The 20,068-nt window shown below is 33.8% G+C and overlaps 1 protein-coding gene across 8 annotated transcripts in view; it reads right to left on the reverse strand.

The window, feature by feature from the left end:
* Positions 1 to 20,068, reverse strand: part of EVI5 (ecotropic viral integration site 5) — a 240,978-nt gene that overhangs the window by 99,732 nt on the left and 121,178 nt on the right. For 4 of the 8 annotated variants that reach the window (XM_060090121.1, XM_060090122.1, XM_060090119.1 and 1 more), the window contains 3 exons: positions 17,504 to 17,557; positions 15,631 to 15,663; positions 14,925 to 15,071 (listed from right to left, as the gene is read on the reverse strand). In XM_060090121.1, coding sequence (XP_059946104.1) covers positions 14,925 to 15,071; positions 15,631 to 15,663; positions 17,504 to 17,557 — 234 coding nt within the window. The remainder of the gene's footprint in view (positions 1 to 14,924; positions 15,072 to 15,630; positions 15,664 to 17,503; positions 17,558 to 20,068) is intronic. The other 4 variants (XM_060090125.1, XM_060090123.1, XM_060090126.1 and 1 more) reach the window with 2 other exon arrangements.

Below are 20,068 nucleotides of genomic sequence, written 5' to 3' on the forward strand. Positions count from 1 at the left end.
ACTTCTCAGCCTTCATAATGGCATGAGCCAATTACAGTAAGTCTGTGTGTGTGTATGTGTGTGTGTGTGTCTGTCCTATTGGTTCCATTACTCTGGAGAACCCTAATAAATCTTATAAATTTATAAATAAGATTAAACTTATTGATTAGAGGTTTTATTGTTCTTGTTTGGTTTTTGGTCCCTTTCAACTGACTCAGAGCTTCTGCAATTGAATTCTCTTATTTGGTACTTATTTCTACCATTTCCAATTCTCCCTGTTCAAAATTATGTAGATCTAAATTTGATCAGGAAAGTGATATACTTGTCAATGTTTAGTCTATTAAAAACTTTGCCTGCCAGCTTTAGGTCTTATAAGTTTTGGGTTTTATTACTTGCAGTTTATGCCATTGGCAAAGCAAGCTGGTAGAATTAAATGATGAAATAATGGTAATATTGATACTACTCTTAATAATAGCTACCACTTATTAAGCACTCATTCTATGCCAAGCATTACTCTAGAGGACCAACTCACTTAAGCCTCAATCACCCATTATTATATACAGGACAAGAAATTTGTATTATATGCAGAAGTAACTTGTCCAAGGACACACAACCAGTGAGTGGCAGAAATGGCATCAAATTACCACCGTTAAAAGATGTTACTGTGCACTGTAAACTACCTGTTTCAATCAAAAATTTTTTTCCACAGGGAAAAAAGTGTCATTTATAAAAAAGGGATTTTTTTATTTTTGTTTTTGTTTTTTTATTAAGCCTTTTAACTCAACTACCTCACAATGGAATAAGAGATGCCAGGAAAGGTGACTGGTACCACACAGCCTGAGAAAAAAACTGCAGCACATGTGGGCAGTTCCAGCTGCTTACCAGGAGGAAGTGCCATGGAAGACAGTGGCTATGAAACAAGTGAACACTGGGGAACAAAAATTCCTAGTACCGTGTCTATTTAGGAAACTTTTTAGCACGGTTGGTCCACCTCATTTTACAGTTTTCCCAGACCAAATAGAAAGAAAAAAAATAAAAAATAAAAAACAATCAAAATCCTGAACCCCCCCCAAAAAAAAAAAAAATCCTGAACCCAACAACACTGCACTGAAAACTTTAATACAAAGCAAAACAAAAATTGGGCTTTTATGAGGTTGACTTGAGGTCAGGAAAAGAATGATAAACTTTTGAGAGGAAGGAAGAAATCATCAAAGCCAAGAGAAGCTCAAAGTGAGGTTTTTTTAAAAAAACTTATTTAATGAATTTATTTTTGGCTGCATTGGGTCTTTGTTGCTGCACGTGGGCTTTCTCTAGTTGTGGCGAGTGGGGGCTACTCTTCGTTGCGGTGTGCGGGCTTCTCACTGCGGTGGCTTCTCTTGTTGTGGAACACGGGCTCTAGTCACGTGGGCTTCAGTAGTTGTGGCACGTGGGCTCAGTACTTGTGGCACACGGGCTTAGTTGCTCTGCCGCACGTGGGATCTTCCCAGACCAGGGCTCGAACCCGTGTTCCCAGCATTGGCAGGCAGATTCTTAACCACTGCACCACCAGGGAAGTCCCCTAAAGTGAGGTTTAATAACAGCTATCATATTAAGCCCAAGCCTTGACCATTTCTGATGCAGCTGTTCTAAGATGTTCCCGTTCCTGTTCCACTCACTATAAAATAGGTTTTAAAGTTTATGATGATAACAACAATGAAGAGAGTAGCTAACAACTACTGTGTGCTCATTATATGTCAGGCACATGCTAAGCGCTTTGTATTCTCATTTAACTTTCACCACAACTTCCACTTTACTAATAAGTAAACTAAAAAGACTTAGCAAGGCAAACAGACTGGCAATTCTGTTAACTGGGAATGTGGATTACAGAGCCCTTATATGGCTTAACATTTAAGCCTATAAGGGTTGAAATAATATGTTTTAAGAGCTTAATATATTGTTTTAATATATACTGTTCTAAGAATTACTGGTATAATATTAAAAATCTAAACACCTAAAAAAAATTAAACATCTCACATAATATTCTTGTAATAAATTCCTAAGAATATACTTCATATTCAAATTAGTAAACTGGAAAAATATATAATTTGTTTTACCAAATGACAACTGCCACAATTACAATGGCTGATAAGTCAGCAAGGGGCCATTTATTTAAAAGTCCACAAATAATGAACGACTTTCCTACACTTACATCAAATTTGCTTTTGTCAATGAATCTCTTACTGCTTCTGTGATACCAGCAATCCCATTCCAATGAAATTGACAGAGATGTTTTTTTAGTGGAGTCTCTAGCCCACCTACTTTTTTTTTTTTTTTTTTTTGCAGTACGCGGGCCTCTTACTGTTGTGGCCTCTCCCGTTGCAGAGCACAGGCTCCGGACGCGCAGGCTCAGCGGCCATGGCTCACGGGCCTAGCTGCTCCGCGGCATGTGGGATCTTCCCGGACTGGGGCACGAACCTGTGTCCCCTGCATCGGCAGGCGGACTCTCAACCACTGAGCCACCAGGGAAGCCCCTAGCCCACCTATTTTTTAATCCCAAGTGCTTTTCTGGTGTTGTAAAAGTTACAAAAGTAAAGACAAATTAGAATGCCCTTAGTAGTCTTTTTTATTTGTATCTTGAATAAAACAACAAAAAAATGAATTCACACATTCAATGTCTGAAGAATATATAAGTGCCCTAGTAAAAAGTAAATGTTTGTATTTAAAGATGTTTCTTGTATTTATTCAAGACCTGATAATTATATGTCCTTTTAAGGACCCCACATATTTCATGGAACCCTGTATTCTTCTCTCTTGTAGTACTAATTGCCACTCTAATTAAATAATTTTCACAGTTATCTATTTCTATAAATACTATACAATCAATGCCAAGGATAGTGTGATTTACCACTATATTGCCAGAACTAAACTGTACTTTTCATAGTAAGTGAGAAACATTATTTGCTGAATCAATTAGCTAGTCAACTCTTGGTTTAAAAAACAACAACAAAACCCCCCTCTATCATAAACCATATATTAAACAATGGGAGTGGAAATTCAATGCTTCAAAAATAACCTATAAAATCTATTTGTTTCAAAAATAAACAAAATTTGTAATAGTGTGGGAATATGGTACATTTCCATTGTTACATCCAAAGCATCTGAGAAAATGCCTGTACTATCAAAGAGTCCAGAATGATTCTATGCAAGACAATATTAAAGGAGAAAAAAACTTAAATAAAAAGTTGCTCTCCCACCTAGCATATGATCCAAAAAAAGATGTTTGTAATCCCCTCTACCACCATGTTCCAATGAGTCTTTTTTAAAAAATCTAAGCAATATGGATGTACTATTTAAAGATTTGCCACACTAAACTTTTTTGAGAAATTGGGGGCTTTCCTGGTGGCACAGTGGTTAGGAATCCACCTGCCAATGCAGGGGACACAGGTTCAAGCCCTGGCCCAGGAAGATCCCAGATGCCGTGGAGCAACTAAGCCCGTGCATCACAACTACTGAGCCTGAAAGCCATTACTACTGAGCCTGCATGCCACAACTATTGAAGCCTGCATGCCTAGAGCCTGTGCTCTGCAATGAGAAGCCACCGCATTGAGAAGCCCACACACCTCAATGAAGTGTAGCCCCCGCTCACTGCAACTACAGAAAGCCCGTGCTCAGCAACGAACACCCAACGCAGCCAAAAATAAATAAAATAAATAATTTTTTTAAATTGGTATAACATTTTAAAATTATTTATTCCCAACATCTAAAAAATTACACACATCCTTTAAAAAGTGGAAGATTATCTCTGATTATTTATATACACAAACTGCAAGATAGTTTGATGAAGAAAATGTTAAGAAAACAATTATTTCCACTAAAGTGAACGTTCATTTATTATTTAAGCTGAAAAGAGATGATTACATATGAATATAAAACATTTAATCTTAGACTAAGGCCAAAATTAGTTTGGAAGAAAGCTTCTGTTCAGATTTCTAGGCATACTGAGAGTTTACCAAGCTTAATGTGTTAAGTCATCAGTCTAGTGTGGATTTTTAGAAAGATGTACATAAATTTACCAATAATTACAAATTAAATGGCTTTTTCTTGAAATGTCACCAAAGTAGAGTTTAAAAGTGTTTATAATGCAGGAAGAAATATTAACTTCCATATTCATAAAGAAAAACAAACCCACTAGGTAAATCAGGTGTGGGGCAATTCTAAATGCTGCTTAACAAACACACTTTCTAAAATAAATTATCTAGACGATTTCACAACTTGCACTAATGGATAGTTTTTAGTTTATTAATGTTTATTCATGTGTTTAATCTAAGTAAGATTAGTTTCTATTCCTCATATCAAATCCTTGGTTCTTAAAAGTATCACATAATTATTTCATATTTTCTTCTAGAATTATAGGAAGAGGAAGGAAGATCGAAAGAAATCTGGCCTAGCCTCCTGTTAAGTACTTCCTGGTACAAAGGTCCCAACAACCTCAAAAGGCGGTCATTTCAGCACTCAGCAGCTTTAAGTGTTACAATCCTTCTTGTATATGCTGATCCTAGCCAACAAACTGCTGGACAACAATTACTTATTCAGGACACCTGAATGATAAGCAGTCATGTGTAGGGCAAAAAGTTTATAAATAGATCAAGCAAGACTCAGACAGTTGGTCTCATCAGGAAAAATCATCCAATATAAACACATCTGTGCCCCATCACACTCAAAAAGGACAAAGTCAGACATGCAACTGTATGAAATATAATTGGATCATTTCTACTTCTATGGGTTTCCTAGAAAAACTGACATGCAACATGTATAACAAATACTTAAAGGGATAATTTAATCTCAATGCTTGGTTTATCTTATGCTTAGTTTAATATTTACTATTTAATTTAAAAGTACTAAATGTAAGTAAATATTAAATTTTATTTAGTGTAGTAAATACTAAATAATAAATTAACACAACATATTATATAGCACAGGGAAATATAGCCATTACTTTGTAATAACTTTAAATGGAGTGTAATCTCTGAATATGTATGCTGTACACCTGAAACTAATATTGTAAATCAACTACACCTCAACTTAAAAAAATAATTAACACGATCATTTTTGAAAACCAACAATATCAGGTTCAAAGTATCAAAAGCCAGCATAAAATGCAATCAATGATCTGTTAAAGACAATTACTCAATAATTGAGTACTGCACAAATGCTTTTTAAAGCATATCAATACTCAAAATTTATTAAAAATAAAATTTACCTTTTAAAAACTGCTGCTCAGAAGTTTAATATATATCATTGTACCAATAGCATTAAAATCATTAAATATGATATGAAACATCAAAACAAACAAAAGCCCATGAGTCTGGAGTGATAGAAAAGTATTCATAGTGAGTAAGAGAGAGATTGAAGGGGAAAAAGAGAAAAGTCTCTTTTACAGAGGAACATTAGCTAACAGTGTAGAAAAAAATGAGAAAATATGAAAATCACAATTTTGGAAACCCAATCAGAGGATGCTAAAACCCTTAGGTAAAAGGTGAATAGAGAGCAAGATATTTATTTGGTACAGAAGTATTTCCCAATGTATTACTTAATTGTTGCAAAGAAGAAACCATACCTTTACAAGGGAAAGGCTGTGTGGTAACCAAACTTAGCATGGTGATCAAACTCAGCAGCATCACTAATAGTGGGAACTTACATTATGTGATTCCCGATTTAAAGCAAAGTTCACAACATCATCTATAATCTAAATGTTAAAAATGTTTAACTGAATCTAGGTTACAGGAAATGTGACCCTATGAGAAAGGAATCAGACAAATCCAGGATATGAGACAAGACAACTTGGTTACATCTGTAAAAAGTCAGTGTCATCCCTAAACTGGCTTCTGTTTTTTCTATCTTTAGTCAGTCTAGACAGTTTTATCAACTTTATTGATGATTTATAAGAACCAGCATTTGATTTCACAGATTTTTCTCTATTTTTGCTTTATACTGTTTTCAATTTCATTAATTTCTACTCTATTACTTGTTCCTTCTACTTGCTTTAGATTGAATTTCCTCTTACATGTCTAGTTTCTTAAGGTAGAAGCTTAGATTGCTGGTTTGAGACTTATTTCCTTTCCTAATATAAGCATTCAATGTTATAATATTTCCACTAAGCACTGCTTTAGGTAGATCTCACAAATTTTGATAATGTGTCTTCATTTTCATTTAATTCAAAACACATTCTAATTTCCCTTGAGATGTTCTCTTTGACACAGGGGTAAAAATGTGTTGTTTAATTTCCAAATATTTTAGGGATTTTCCAGATAACTGAATGCTGTTAGAGTCAAAGAAGATACTTCATATGATTTCAGTTACTTTAAATTTGTCAAAATTTATCTTATGGTCCAGAATATGTTCTATCTTTGTAAATGTTCCATGTGTACTTAAAAATAACACGTATTCTGCTGTTATTAGGTGAAGTGTTCCATAAATGCCAACTGGGTCAAGTTGGTTGGTCTTTGATATCCATTCCATAATGATTTTCCCCCTACTTGTTTCACCAATTACTGAGACTGGGGTATTTAAGACTCCAACTGTACCTGTGGATTTGTCCACGTCACTTTTCAGTTCTATCAGTTCAGCTTCATGCTCCCCTATCATTGGGAGCATACACATATTAGGAGACATATATTTCTAAATACATAACAATCCTAAGATTGTTATGTCTTCTTATGGAACTGACCATATTACCAACATGAAATGTACCTCTTAATTCCAAGAAGTCTGAAGTCTACTTTATTTGATATTGATACAGTCACTCCAGCTTTCTTTTGCTTAGTGTTCGCATGGTATTTCTTATTTATCTTTTTACATTTTTTTCTAGTTTTAATTTAGTATATTGAAGACCACCTTGATCCTTTTCACTGTAGGAGTGTCACCCTCATTAGCTATCATACTATCCACATTTCCAATATTCATATAATAGCCTACTTGGCCTCTGTCACTTCCAGCCCTTTTAAGTGAGACCATCTCAGATTCACTGAGATTCTGGGAACAACCTTATTCCTAAGTAGAAGAACATAAAAAAAATAAATAAATATAAAAATATGTCTGCTCTACTCTGGCACATTAACGGAGATGGCCTATCCAAACACCACATCTTCCCAAATCACGTAAATCACAGCTATGGATAATAGCCTCCATGTTCAACACTTGCCCAAGCTGCTCTCTCATTAGCCCACTAAACTCCTGATAATCCAAATTCTTGCCTCTTTTATGTCTTAAACTCCCTTGCCTTTGGGCTACAGTTCCTATAGGGCATTCATCTGACAACCTATTGTAAGTCACTTCTGTAGTTGCCAACCTTGACCTGCTCTGCACTACTCCACATTGCATTCTCCTTTTAGTCTCAGTGCAACTACAATGCTGATTAAGACATGCCCAACTCCAGCCCTGAGGGCTCTCCCAGTCCTCTCAGACTCTTCATACAAGCTAGCTCACTTGCTTCTGGTCCTACCCTGACCTCAACCAATGGGTTTCAGCACTGGGATGTTATATGTTCTCCCTTATTTCCACCTTCTACCACAATTACTCAAACTAAATGCGTCATTTCCTTGAGCCGTATACCCTTCAGTTCTGTAGCCTTCTTCTTTAGACAATTAGGCACAATTCAAATAACACTTTTAAATGAACAATTCAGTGGCATTTAGGATAGTCAGAATGTTGTACAACCACAAATTTTTATCTAGCTCTAAAACACTTCCATCAGTCCACAGTAAAACCTCTTAAGCAGTTTCTCACCCTTTTCCCACTCAACCTTCTGGCAACCACCAATCTCTGTTCTGTTTCTATGGATTTATCTATTCTGGATATTTCATACAAATGGAATCATACAATATGTGATCTTTTGTGTCTGGCTTCTTTCACCTAGCTTAATGTTTTGGAGATTCATCCATATTATTCATAGCATGCATCAGTACTTCATTCCTTCTTATGGCTGAATATTTCATTGTATGTATATACCACAATTTGCCTATCTATTCTTCTGTTGATGAACTTTTGGGCTATGTCCACTCTTTTGTGAATGATGTTGCTACAAACATGTGTACACATACTTGTCTGAACATCAGTTTTCCATTCTTTTGGGCGTACATCTAGGAATTGAATTGTGGGTCATATGATAATCCTATGTTTAAACTTTTGAGGAACCACCAAAGTGTTTTCCACAGTAGCTGACCATTTTATATTTCTACCAGCAATATACAAGGGTTCCAATTTCTCCATCTCCTTGCCAACACTCCTTTTCTTTTTTACTTATTATAGATATCCTAGTTAAGTGTGGAAACCTCATAGTGGTTTTGATCTGCATTTCCCTAAAGCCTAATGATGTTGAGCATCTTTTCATATGTTTGTTGCCATTTGTATATTTCTTTGGAGAAAGGTCTATTCGAGTCTTCTGCTTACTTAAAAAAACACGTTTTATTGAAGTACAATTGATATATAACATTATATTAGTTTTAGGTGTACAGAATCATGATTCAGTATTTGCATATATCATGAAATGTTCACCACAATGTCTAGTTAACATCCATCACCATAGGTAGTTACAATCTTTTTTCTCGAGATGAGAACTTGCAGTATCTACTCTTTAGCAACTTTCAAACAGGCAATACAGTTGCCTGTTGTTAACTATAGTCACCATGCTGTACATTACATCCCCATGACTTATTTATAACTGGAAATTTCTACCTCTTGACCCCCTTAATCACATTTCACTCACCCTCCCATCTTTTGCAACCACCAATCTGTTCTCTGTATCTATGAGCTCGGTGGGGTCTGTTGTTTGTTTTTAGGTTCACATATAAGTGGGTCATGTGATATGTGCCTTCTCTATCTGACTTATTTCATTTTGCCCAGCATAATGCCCTCAAGGTCCATCCATGTTGTTGCAAATGGCAAGATTTCATTCTTTTTATTGGCTGAATAATATTCTAGCATGTGCACTATGTGTGTGTGTATTTATGTGTATCATTTTCTTTAATCATTCATCCACTGGTGGATACTTAGGCTGTTTCCATGTCTTGGTTATGGTAAGTAATACTGCAATTCTCTGTTCATTTTTAAATTGAGTTGTTTGCCTTTTTGTTGAAAGGGTTATTTATATATTCTGGATGCTAAACACTTAAATATGTGAGTTTCAAATATTTTCTACCACTCTGCAGGTTGCCCTTTCATTTTCTGGATAATGTCCTTTGATGCCCAAAAGGTTTAATTTTGAAGACCAATTTATCTATTTCTCGGTTGTTGTTGTTGCTGTTGCTCATCCTTTTGGTGTCAAAGAATCCATATCTAAGAATTCACTGCCAAAAACCTGAGCTCATGAAGATTTATCCTTACGTGTTTTAAAACCATAAGGATCATTGATCCATTTTGAGTAATTTTTTTATGTGGTGTGTGGTAGGAGTCAAAGCTCATTTTTTCACATGGTGATGTCCTGTTTTTCAAGAACCATTTGTTGAAGAGACTATTCTTCCTTATCAAATGGTCTTGGTACCCTTGCTGAAAATCAGGTGGCCATACATGTATGGATTTATTTCTGAACTCTCAATTTCTATTTCATTGATCTACATGTCTACCCTGTTGCCAGTGCCACACTGTTTTGATTTGTAGTCAGCTTTGTAGTCAGCTTTCAAATTGGGAAATGTTGAGTCCTCCAACTCTGTTCTTTTTCAAGATTGTTTTCACTATTTAGGGCTACTTGTAATCCCATATGAATTTCAGGATCAGCTTTCCCATTTCTGTAAAAGACTGACAGGGTTGATAGGATTAAATCTATACATCATATTAGGTAGTGTTGACATCGTAACAATATGAAGTCTTCCAATACATGAACATGGGATCTTTCCATTTACTTAAATTTCTTTATACCACTTCACACCTACTACTAGCTACTAGGATGGCTTTTAATAAAAACACAGTAAAGAAAAAAGAAAAGAAAAGAACAAGAGTTGTTGAGGATGTGGAGAAATTAATTGGAACCCTGTACACTGGTGGGAATGTAAAATGGTGCAGCAGCTGTGGAAAATAGTCTGCTGAGTCTCCAAAAAGTTAAACATGAAATTACCATTTGATCCAGCAACTCTGCTTCCAGGTATATACTCAAAAGAAGGGACTCAAACAGGCATTTGTATGTTAATGATCACAGCAGTATTATTCATGACAGCCAAAAGGTAGAAACAACCAAAATGAGCATAAACAGATGAGTGGATAAACAAAATATATACACATACAATGGAATATTATTCAGCCACAATAAAAACTAAGGAAATTCTGATATTAATGCAATGCTACAACAAGGATGAGCCTTGAAAGCATTATGCTAAGCGAAATAAGTCAGACACAAAAGGACAAATATTGTATGATTCTCTTATATGAGTTACCTGGAAGAGGAAAATTCATAGAGACACAAAGTAGAACAGAGGTTACCGGGGGCAAAAAGGTGGAGGGGGGGTTAGGAGAGTTATTTTTTTTAATGGATACAAAGTTTCTGTTTGAGATGATGACAAAGTTCTAGAAATATAGTGGTTATTGTTGCAAAAAATTATAAATGTACTTAGTGCCACTGAACTGTGAACTTAAATGGTAAATTTTATATTGTGTCTATTTTACCACAGTAAAGAAAAAAAATTGCCAAGAAGAAAAAAATTGAATGAATATGTTAAGTGAAGGAAGCCAGACACAAAAGCCTCATACCTTACAATTCCATTTACATGAAATTCTAGAAAAGGCAAAACTACAGTGACAGAAAGCAGAGAGGCTGCTGGGATAGAGAGGTGAACTGCAAAGGGACATGAGAGAAATCATGGGGGGTGATGGAAATACTCTACATTTTGATTGTGATAGTGATGGTTATACAACTAATATCAAAACATATCAAACCATACATTTTCATTTTAATTTGATGAATTCTATTATATGTAATTTATACCTTAATAAAGTTCATTTAAAAAATCAAAAAGAAAGACTTGAGGTAATCTAGCCTTATGTAATCATTTTAGAGAAAAAAAGAAACCCAATCCTTGAGTATCCAAGGTCACAAAGTTAGCAAAACAGGATTAGAATTCAGTTCTGTATATGAAATCCAAAGCTATTTATAGCATATAAAATGAAACTACTGGCAGTAGAGGGTGGTGGTGGTGGTTGATTATACTGGTAATTCAATACCTCCTGCTGGAATAGACTGGAAACCCTTAGAGAATTCTGAAGACTTCATGTTGTTATATTGGAAGGCTGTAATCAAGACAGCAACAGATGGTCACTTTCTAGCAGTAGTATGCTCACTACTTTGCGAAGAAACTACTCCATTTGTCAAAATTCCGATTAGTAAGATTTTGTATCTTTGGATCTTAAACACATTCTACCCTCTGAAGCAATATCAAAAGAGACTAACCACTTTTCCATAAGATCACCTCTCAAATACTTTAAAATGACCATACCTGTGATGTTCTTATAAAATCTTCTTTAGTAGAGTCTAAAAATATCCAGGGATTCCACATCTTCCTATACTTGCCATAACACAGTCTGTAAACATTTCATATGAGTTTTGGTATTCAAACCAGATACAACACTACAAATTTTCTACAAGCTACTTAGAACTGAACTGGATTATTATACTTCTAGAAGACTATACTTGGGATAAGGAATGCAGGGAGTCTCATTATATTATTAGTAATTCCTGATTCGCTGTCAATTTCTCAATTTTGTTACATAAAGCATCACTAAGATATATCTTTAAGTTTTACATTTCGAGGCAAGGCTATAGATTTACTTCTATGAAATAATCTTTTATTTAGTTTCTTATTCAGAATAGACTGTTTAAATATTTTGAAATCTTGACTCACCATTTAACATATTACCTACATTCCTAGGGGATTCCCTGGTGGCAGAGTGGTTAAGAATCTGCCTGCCAATGCAGGGGACAAGGGTTCGAGCCCTGGTCCGGGAAGATCCCACATGCCACGGAACAACTAAGCCCGTGCACCACAACTACTGAGCCTGTGCTCTACAGCCCACGAGCCACAACTACTGAGCCCACGTGTCACAACTACTGAAGCCCGCACACCTAGAACCTGTGCTCCGCAACAAGAGAAGACACTGCAATGAGAAGCCCACGCACCACAAGGAAGAGTAGCCCCTGCTCACCGCAACTAGAGAAAGCCCACGCACAGCAACGAAGACCCAATGCAGCCAAAAAAAATAAAATAAATAAATAAACAAATTTATATATATATAAAATATTACCTACATTCCTGAAATACTTCATGTAGGAGACAAAGACCTCTGACACCTCTTTACTTCAACATGAACAGCCATTTTGATATAGTTAGTCACCTATAAAGCCACTTAAGTTTACTATTTTCATCTGTATTTCTCTACCTTGTCAAGAATGATATCATGAGAGACGCTACCAACTTGTAAAAATTTTTGTTTGTTATAGTAACAAAGTTAGTTTGTTATGACTTATGCATAGTAAATTAGCTTTTAGCAAGTAAAAGTTATTTTTCTAATTGTTCACAAGCCAGATGTTCCAGGAATTTTTAATGAAGCATCAGCAAGGTCACTGATCCTCTTCTGAGATATCTAACCACTATTACCTAACTGCAGTTGCCAACCTCAAAGCCTTTAGCATCTCTTATTTTCTAAAATCCTTTTTAAAAAATCTTGCAAGTTACTTTAATATCTAATATCACTTTACTTTGAAACTGGAAATTTAACGAAGACTCTGTTACTTCACCTATTTTTGTGCATTGCTGCTTTATATGTCTGCTTTACAGTTTATTTCAGTTTAGGAGAATGTCTGCTTAGCGAGAAAAAAAAATGGAAGCAAAATCGAAGTACAGATTTGATTTCTACTTGTTGTATCGCAGCCCCACAATATGGGTCTATCTTGTCCTTTGAATTAGAGTACAAAGATTCTTTTTGTTAGACTTAACTATTTTCAAAAGCTTCAGTTCATTCTGGCTGTTTTTGCTTGCCCACTTAGCTTTTTCATTATAAACCAACATTTTTTATCTTTGATACACATCTATACACAGGTCTTACTATATGAAAAACTGTGCAAAAAAACTAATAATTTATGACTCTAATGTATTAAAGACTGTAGCTTATACTAAATGTAAATATAATACTTATCTTTTCCAATAACAAAATCACATTACACTGATAACTCAGTTCAACTTAATTCTCAACATGACCCTCCAATTCTGCTTTTCCTATTTTTATGCTTTGATATTATTGACATTTCATACAAAGGCAAAATGAAACATCTGAGTTCCCATCTTTTTAGTACAGTCAGCCCTCCACAGTCACAGCTTCTGCATTTGCAGATTCAACCAACCGTGGATTGAAAATATTCAGGAAAAAAAAATCCAGAAAGTTCCAAAAAGCAAAATTTGAATTTGCCATACACAGACAACTATTTACATACCACTTACACAGTATTAGATATTATAAGTAACCTATAGGTGACTTAAAGTATATGGGAGGCAGCATGAAGCACTAACGTAGTAGAGACTACAGCAACACTGTGTGTGAATATGAATTTTTAAATATTTAACATACAATATAAATGTTTATAATGAAATATTCATATACCAAAACAGCAATTCCAAGATTTAAAGGGAAAAAATACACAATCTCAATTTGTTTTGTTGTGCTACTCTTGTATATATGTTCAAAGCTATACTTCAAGAATTTTCATTATGAAAACATATTTACTAAGTGCAAAAAATTAAAAAAATAAAGTATATGGGAGGATATATGCAGATTAAATGCAAATACTATGCCATTTTACAAAAGGGACTTGAGTATACAAGAATTTTGGTATCCTCAGGGGGTCCTGGAACCAGTCCCCCACAGATAACAAGGGATGAATGTATTCTCTTACCACTCTGCTATTCATTTTTTGTAACCATATTCAATTAACATTAATAGAAAAAATTTCATGTTATGTTTTTTTTCAATTACCAATTTCTTTTTTGCTTTTAGTTTTCTGCTTTTCATACTCAGATGATAATGTTTCTTAGTTTTTCTGAATAAAAATAACATCCAACCTTGAAGTCATTCTATTTGCCTTTCAGACCTATATAGAATTCTAGGTTTACCACAACTCTTTCCATCTATTCCTGTTACAATCCAACTCCTACTTGAAAACAGAAAACTGAAACAAGAAATAATATCTTTTCAAAGATAAACAGCTGGCTTTTCTTTTTAACTCTCATATTCTTTATTAATATCACACTTGTCTGAATTTGCCAATGGAAAATAATATCTAAGTTACAAAAGGTACCTGAGGATAGCTGTACAATCAGAAGCTGTTTAGTACTCTAAGTTATTTAACATAATATTTTAAAAGTACAGTTTTTTTATTTTCACAACTTCTCTCTTCTTGAAAAAAATGTAAGCATATAACTGAACCCATAATTTAATGTCTTGATGTAAGAAGACTATAGTATTTCACAAGATACAAATCACCATATTATCAAAGATTTAAATGAGATAGTTACATATTTCCTACATGTTGGGTAGTATCTCGTGTACACAATTAACAAAACTATCAGAAGATTTAATAATTACCCATGGAAAAATACCTTTTATAAATAAACAGATTTCTAAAACCTAAAAAGCAGGTCTGACATACATCACTTATTTGCTGTGACTTAAAATATAATGTAAGGAAAGAAAACATTACCTAATTCTAACAAAACTGTGTAGACAGAAAAAAAAAAAGTTAGAACAAGGAGTCTTTAGGCCACAATAAGACCTCTAAATATTACAGAACTTAAAATTGATTAACTTAAGAATTCAATTAAAGTAGAAAACAAAATTGTTTAAAACAAGAGCACAGAAGTTGTGCTTAAAAAAAAAAAAGTTTAAAGGAAGGGGATGAGAAATGTGAGAAAAACCACTATCAGACTCCTTACCCATTGCTGTTGGTGCTGGAGCTTCCTGATGGTATTTTCAGCTTGCTCCAGTTTAGCACTGGCCTCATCACTCTGCTGTTTGATGTTGGCCAACTCCCGTTTTATGAGGTAGTTTTCCTCAGCCTCCTGGGCTCTTGTCACTTGTCCCTTAGGACATAATTTTTGTGTGTGTAAAGCAATTTAGGATAGATTCAAGAAAGACTGCCTTTGTGAGGTTTAGTTACTTACTTTGACATGTTAAAAAAAAAAAAAAAAGATCACCTCAGAGAACAGAACAGCCTGAGTAATTATTAGCCAGCAGCTCATTATCGCTCCAGCAAATTTTGGGAAACTAAATGAAAAATTCATCTGATAATCGTAAGAACAATTCTTCTTTCAGTCAATAAAAATTCAATTCATGCAATATTATTGTACATGCAGGACTAATGTTTTCAATGAATAGTGGTTAATTTCGCAGAATCCACTGATTGACATTTTGGAATAAACTTTAAAATAAGGTTAGCTCTAAAACGTGCAAAAGATGGGTTTATTTTAATAAAGATAACACACTATTATCAAAAATTAAATTTACACCCATAGATACCACCCCAAAAATTATTTCTAGAATAATGCATGTAAAATTGCATGCATTAAAATATGAATTTCTAGGTTTAGGACTTTCCTTAGATGTTAGAGAAAATGCTTTAAAAAAAAAAAAAAACTATACCTGTATCAATCTATCTGCCAAGGAAGCACTTTCCTACAAAAGGAAAAATTCAGATAGAAATATAAGAGAAAGAAACAAAATAAAGGTGATAAAATTAGGAGTAAGAAGAAACAACACATACCCAAATTCCACCTACGTTTCATTGTAATTAAGATGGACATTTAGATTTTAAAACTATTTTTTATTGCATGTGTTTCTATTCTTAAAAAAGAATATATCAAAATAAGGATAAACTGCAGAAAATCATGTGCTTCTAGAAGAGATCAAACACAAATTCCAAGAGGGTTTTCATTATTTGGGACAAGCTAATATCTTCTTTTTAAAGCATACTTTAAGTACGTTTAGTGTCAGCCATATTGTCAAATCATTTATATGAAAGGGAGAAGGAATTTGAGTAAGCAATTCCACTTATGAAGTGTGACAGCAATTTGTGCAACAGCAATTTCCAAAGAAGCAAAGCAAGGAAAATATGACAAATGAAATTAATGAGCTCAACCATAATAAACTACTGATTAAGTAAACATTTCAGTTACAGACTTTAATTGGTATCTAAGTATTTACAGAATTCTAAGTGCTAAAGAACACACCTAGGCCATTTAAGCCAGTAAAAAGGTACTTAATTTTCTAGAAGCAAAATCCAAACTTAACTCTTTCAGACAGCACCTTTATTATTCTTAAGGTTCAATGAAATAAAAATGATTTCTCTGTGAAAATGTCTTACTCCAAAGATAAAAGACCACCTACGAAGATGTACATTTTACTATAAACTGTTTAGTGGAAAAAATATATATTGATAAAATCAAAATGACTTAAAAGCAATTAAGCTCAACCTTTTTGCAGTCACCAAAAAAGCAGAATTATCTTCAAACCAACTAATAAGATGAAAGAAATATATCCTTAATATAATGTACCTGCAATTATTATATAACAAAAATATACATGTAACAAAGATCCTGTCCTTCTGCCATGCTATTTAATATGAAACCATCAATACTTTCAAACAAAAGAAAAACATGCAAATAATCTATATCTTCATTCATTTCATTCCTAAATATTGACCTGTAGACTTTCACAGAAGATTTTAAGATAATTGGCAATATCATGAGGACTATTTTTTAAACTACTAATTTTCATCTTTGGTAAAAAGAAAACAAAAACAAAAAAACCCAAAAGAGTTTGTGAATTCAGATGTTTTTCCTTTAGTAAACCAAAACTCTTAGGCTATACTTTTATTACTTAATACATTCTTATAGCATCAGGAACAAGACTACGAAAGACATTACATCAAAAGCACAATAAGAAAAATAATGCAAGACTGACACATTTACCCAGTTATTTTACATGAAACAGAGAGGAAGAGGTAACAAGCGGTATCAAAATAATTCTAAGAACCAAAAGTTTAGTCACAATTCCTGTGTTGAAAATCAACATCATGGTGAATTTTTATATAAGAAATCAGTCAGTCATTTTGACTAAACTTAAAGCAATCCTAGGCCTTAAAGAAATCACTGCCACATTTAATATATGGCACGACAGGGCAACATTTGAAATTCATCTTTAAAATACTACACAGAATGGATTCTCAATTAGGTTACCCCTAAAGAACATACTTTTCAGAGGTTATGTAACAAAAACAAATGACATCAATATGTTACTCTAATAATAACCTCAGTTTGAAACTTTAACCTTAAGAGTTCAAGGACTAGTAATGATCAATTTTTATTGACAAGTTATTTAGTTATGTAGTAAGCTATGCAAGCTAAGCAGTCAATACCACAACTTCAGAGTCGTGCCAGATTTCATGAGCCTTTATTTAAAATAGAAAAATTATTGTGCATTCAACGGAAGTTTACATAAGTAGCAATTTACTTACTTTTTCTAATGTTTCAATGTGCTGTTTTAGTAGTCTATTTTCTGTGCGTAACCTCTGCAGAAAAAGAAAACAAAGGTTTGCTTGCAAACATTCCTGAGAAGGAAAAATGATACCTAAATCATAGTCGATAAAATGTACCACCTTTTATAAATAGGAAAGAGTCCAAGAAATGGCTACATTATCATCTGTGAAATTCTTAAAGGGTCAGAGTAAGAAATGCATGGCAAAGGAAATGATCACATTCATCATTCCAGCTGTGACTGAATTTTAAATATAAGCTAGAATACATACAAAATAACCCCCTTCTTTTCTGTACCTAGCATAATGACTCATAATCAGTATTTTCTTTTTCTTTTTTTCCTGGCTGCACCTCACCACTTGCAGGATCTTAGTTCCCCGACCAGGGATTGAACCCGAGCCCTCGGCAGTGAAAGCGCAGAGTCCTAACCACTGGACCGCCAGGGAATTCCCAGTATTTTCTTATATGTCTTAATATCCCTATTAGATAGAAAAGATTCTAACTCATTTATCTCCTACAAAGACTACACAAATAATATTCAAATGTCTATCAAATAAACAAGAAATCTGAAAAATGCATGTTCATAGGATAAATATCAAATTGTCAGTTTAGAACTAGATCAGCCTCCATTTATAATGTGTTATATATGCCAAGTTGCAAAGTTCCATTCTGAAAATATGAATGAGTTATTTTCATTGAATGAATTATTTATCATGAGTTGTTTTCAATTTAAGAAAATTACTAGCATTTTCTTGTAAAGAGTAAAACCAGATTTAAAAAAAAAAAACAAACACTTCACCTAATTGCTCAATGCCCAACTCCAAAAACCCTGTTGAATTACTGCTATTAAGTATTAAATCTAAAACACCCTACACTATAAACTGGTGCAGCCACTACGGAAAACAGTATGGAGGTTCTCAAAAAAACTAAAAATTGAGTTGCCATATGATCTAGTGATCCCACTCCTGGGCATATATCAAGACAAAACTATGATTTGAAAAGATACACACACCCCTGTGTTCATAGCAGCACTATTTACAATAGCCAAGACATGGAAACAACCTAGATGTCCATCGATAGATGAATGGATAAAGAAGATGTCACACACACACACACACACACACAATGGAATACTACTCAGTCATAAAAAGAGAATGAAATAATGCCATCTGCAGCAACACAGATGGACCTAGAGATTATCATACTAAGCAAAGTAAGTCAGAAAGGGAAAGACAAATACCATGATATTACTTATATGTGGAATCTAAAATATGACACGAATGAACATATCGATGAAACAGAAACAGACTCACAGACATAGAGAACAGACTTGTAATTGCCAAGGGGGAAAGTGAGGTTGGGGAAGGGATGGATTGGGAGTTTGGGAATAGCAGATGCAAACTACTATATATAGGATGGATAAACAAAAAGGTCCTACTGTATAGCACAGGGAACTATAGTTATATCCTGTGACAACATAATGGAAAATAATATGAAAAAAACAAAACACTCTACATTAAAAAATCATCTCCTTTTTGTATAGTTCACCAATATAAGTTATCCCTTCATTTTGCCATCATTATAATTTCAAACTCCCTCTTACCTTTTTGTACCAACTTGCTCTAGCGTGCAATCCAGCCTTCTTCCAACCCTGCCTTCCTCTAAATTCCTGCTAAAAATGTCTTCCTCAGAAAATTCTTCTATTAATTCAATCTATTATTTTGCCAGTAAAGACTAAAATATAGTTTATATAACATATAAAATCTCAGAACAAAGCAAATAAAAGACTATGAATTATTGTTGTCTTATTAAGTGGACCACAAACTGGAATAAATAAATCTTATTTATTACAAAGACAGTTTGTGAATTAAATATTTTGCTCTATTCACTAGAATATATTTGGATGATTTGAAATAGGTAGTACTTTATGTGTGATCTCAAGCTACAAAATAGTTTGAGAAAAAGAAAATATTTCTCATTTCTTGGCTACTCACATTATGTACAGCATAATGGTCTATACAAATAAGCAATTATTAAATGCTCTTAAAGTCTGGAAAGCCAAAGAAATAAATGTGATTCTCAAAATCTTCTCAACATACTTCATGAAAAAAAAAGTAGCATTTTGTTTTTCTAAAAGACTTAGGAAGTTAAGTTCAACCAGACAATTGAGTGAATAAAGTTAATATTTCAATAGAAATAATGCTTAAAATTTAAAACTAAAAACATTCCCTTGGATTTCCCTCTCCACCCCCTTTAAATCTTCTGAAATTTTGCTATAAAAACCTGAATTCATTTTCCCCCCAAACACTTACACAAATGTCTTAATACCACTTTTTAAATAAATCATCAATTCCTCATTTGTGTGATACCCACTTCATTATGAGTTGAAAAATATAATAGACTTTATCAGTTATTAAAGACTGTTTCAGGGTTACCTTCACAGTATTTGGTAAGTAGAGCTTTGTAATCTCTTTTAACATCTGGTATAGGTAATTTCCCCCCTTCTTATATTGTGTTTTTTATCCTCCGCAAACCTTAACTACTAG

Source organism: Mesoplodon densirostris, chromosome 2 (genome assembly GCF_025265405.1).
Source record: "Mesoplodon densirostris isolate mMesDen1 chromosome 2, mMesDen1 primary haplotype, whole genome shotgun sequence".
Classification (NCBI taxonomy): Eukaryota; Metazoa; Chordata; class Mammalia; order Artiodactyla; family Ziphiidae; genus Mesoplodon; species Mesoplodon densirostris.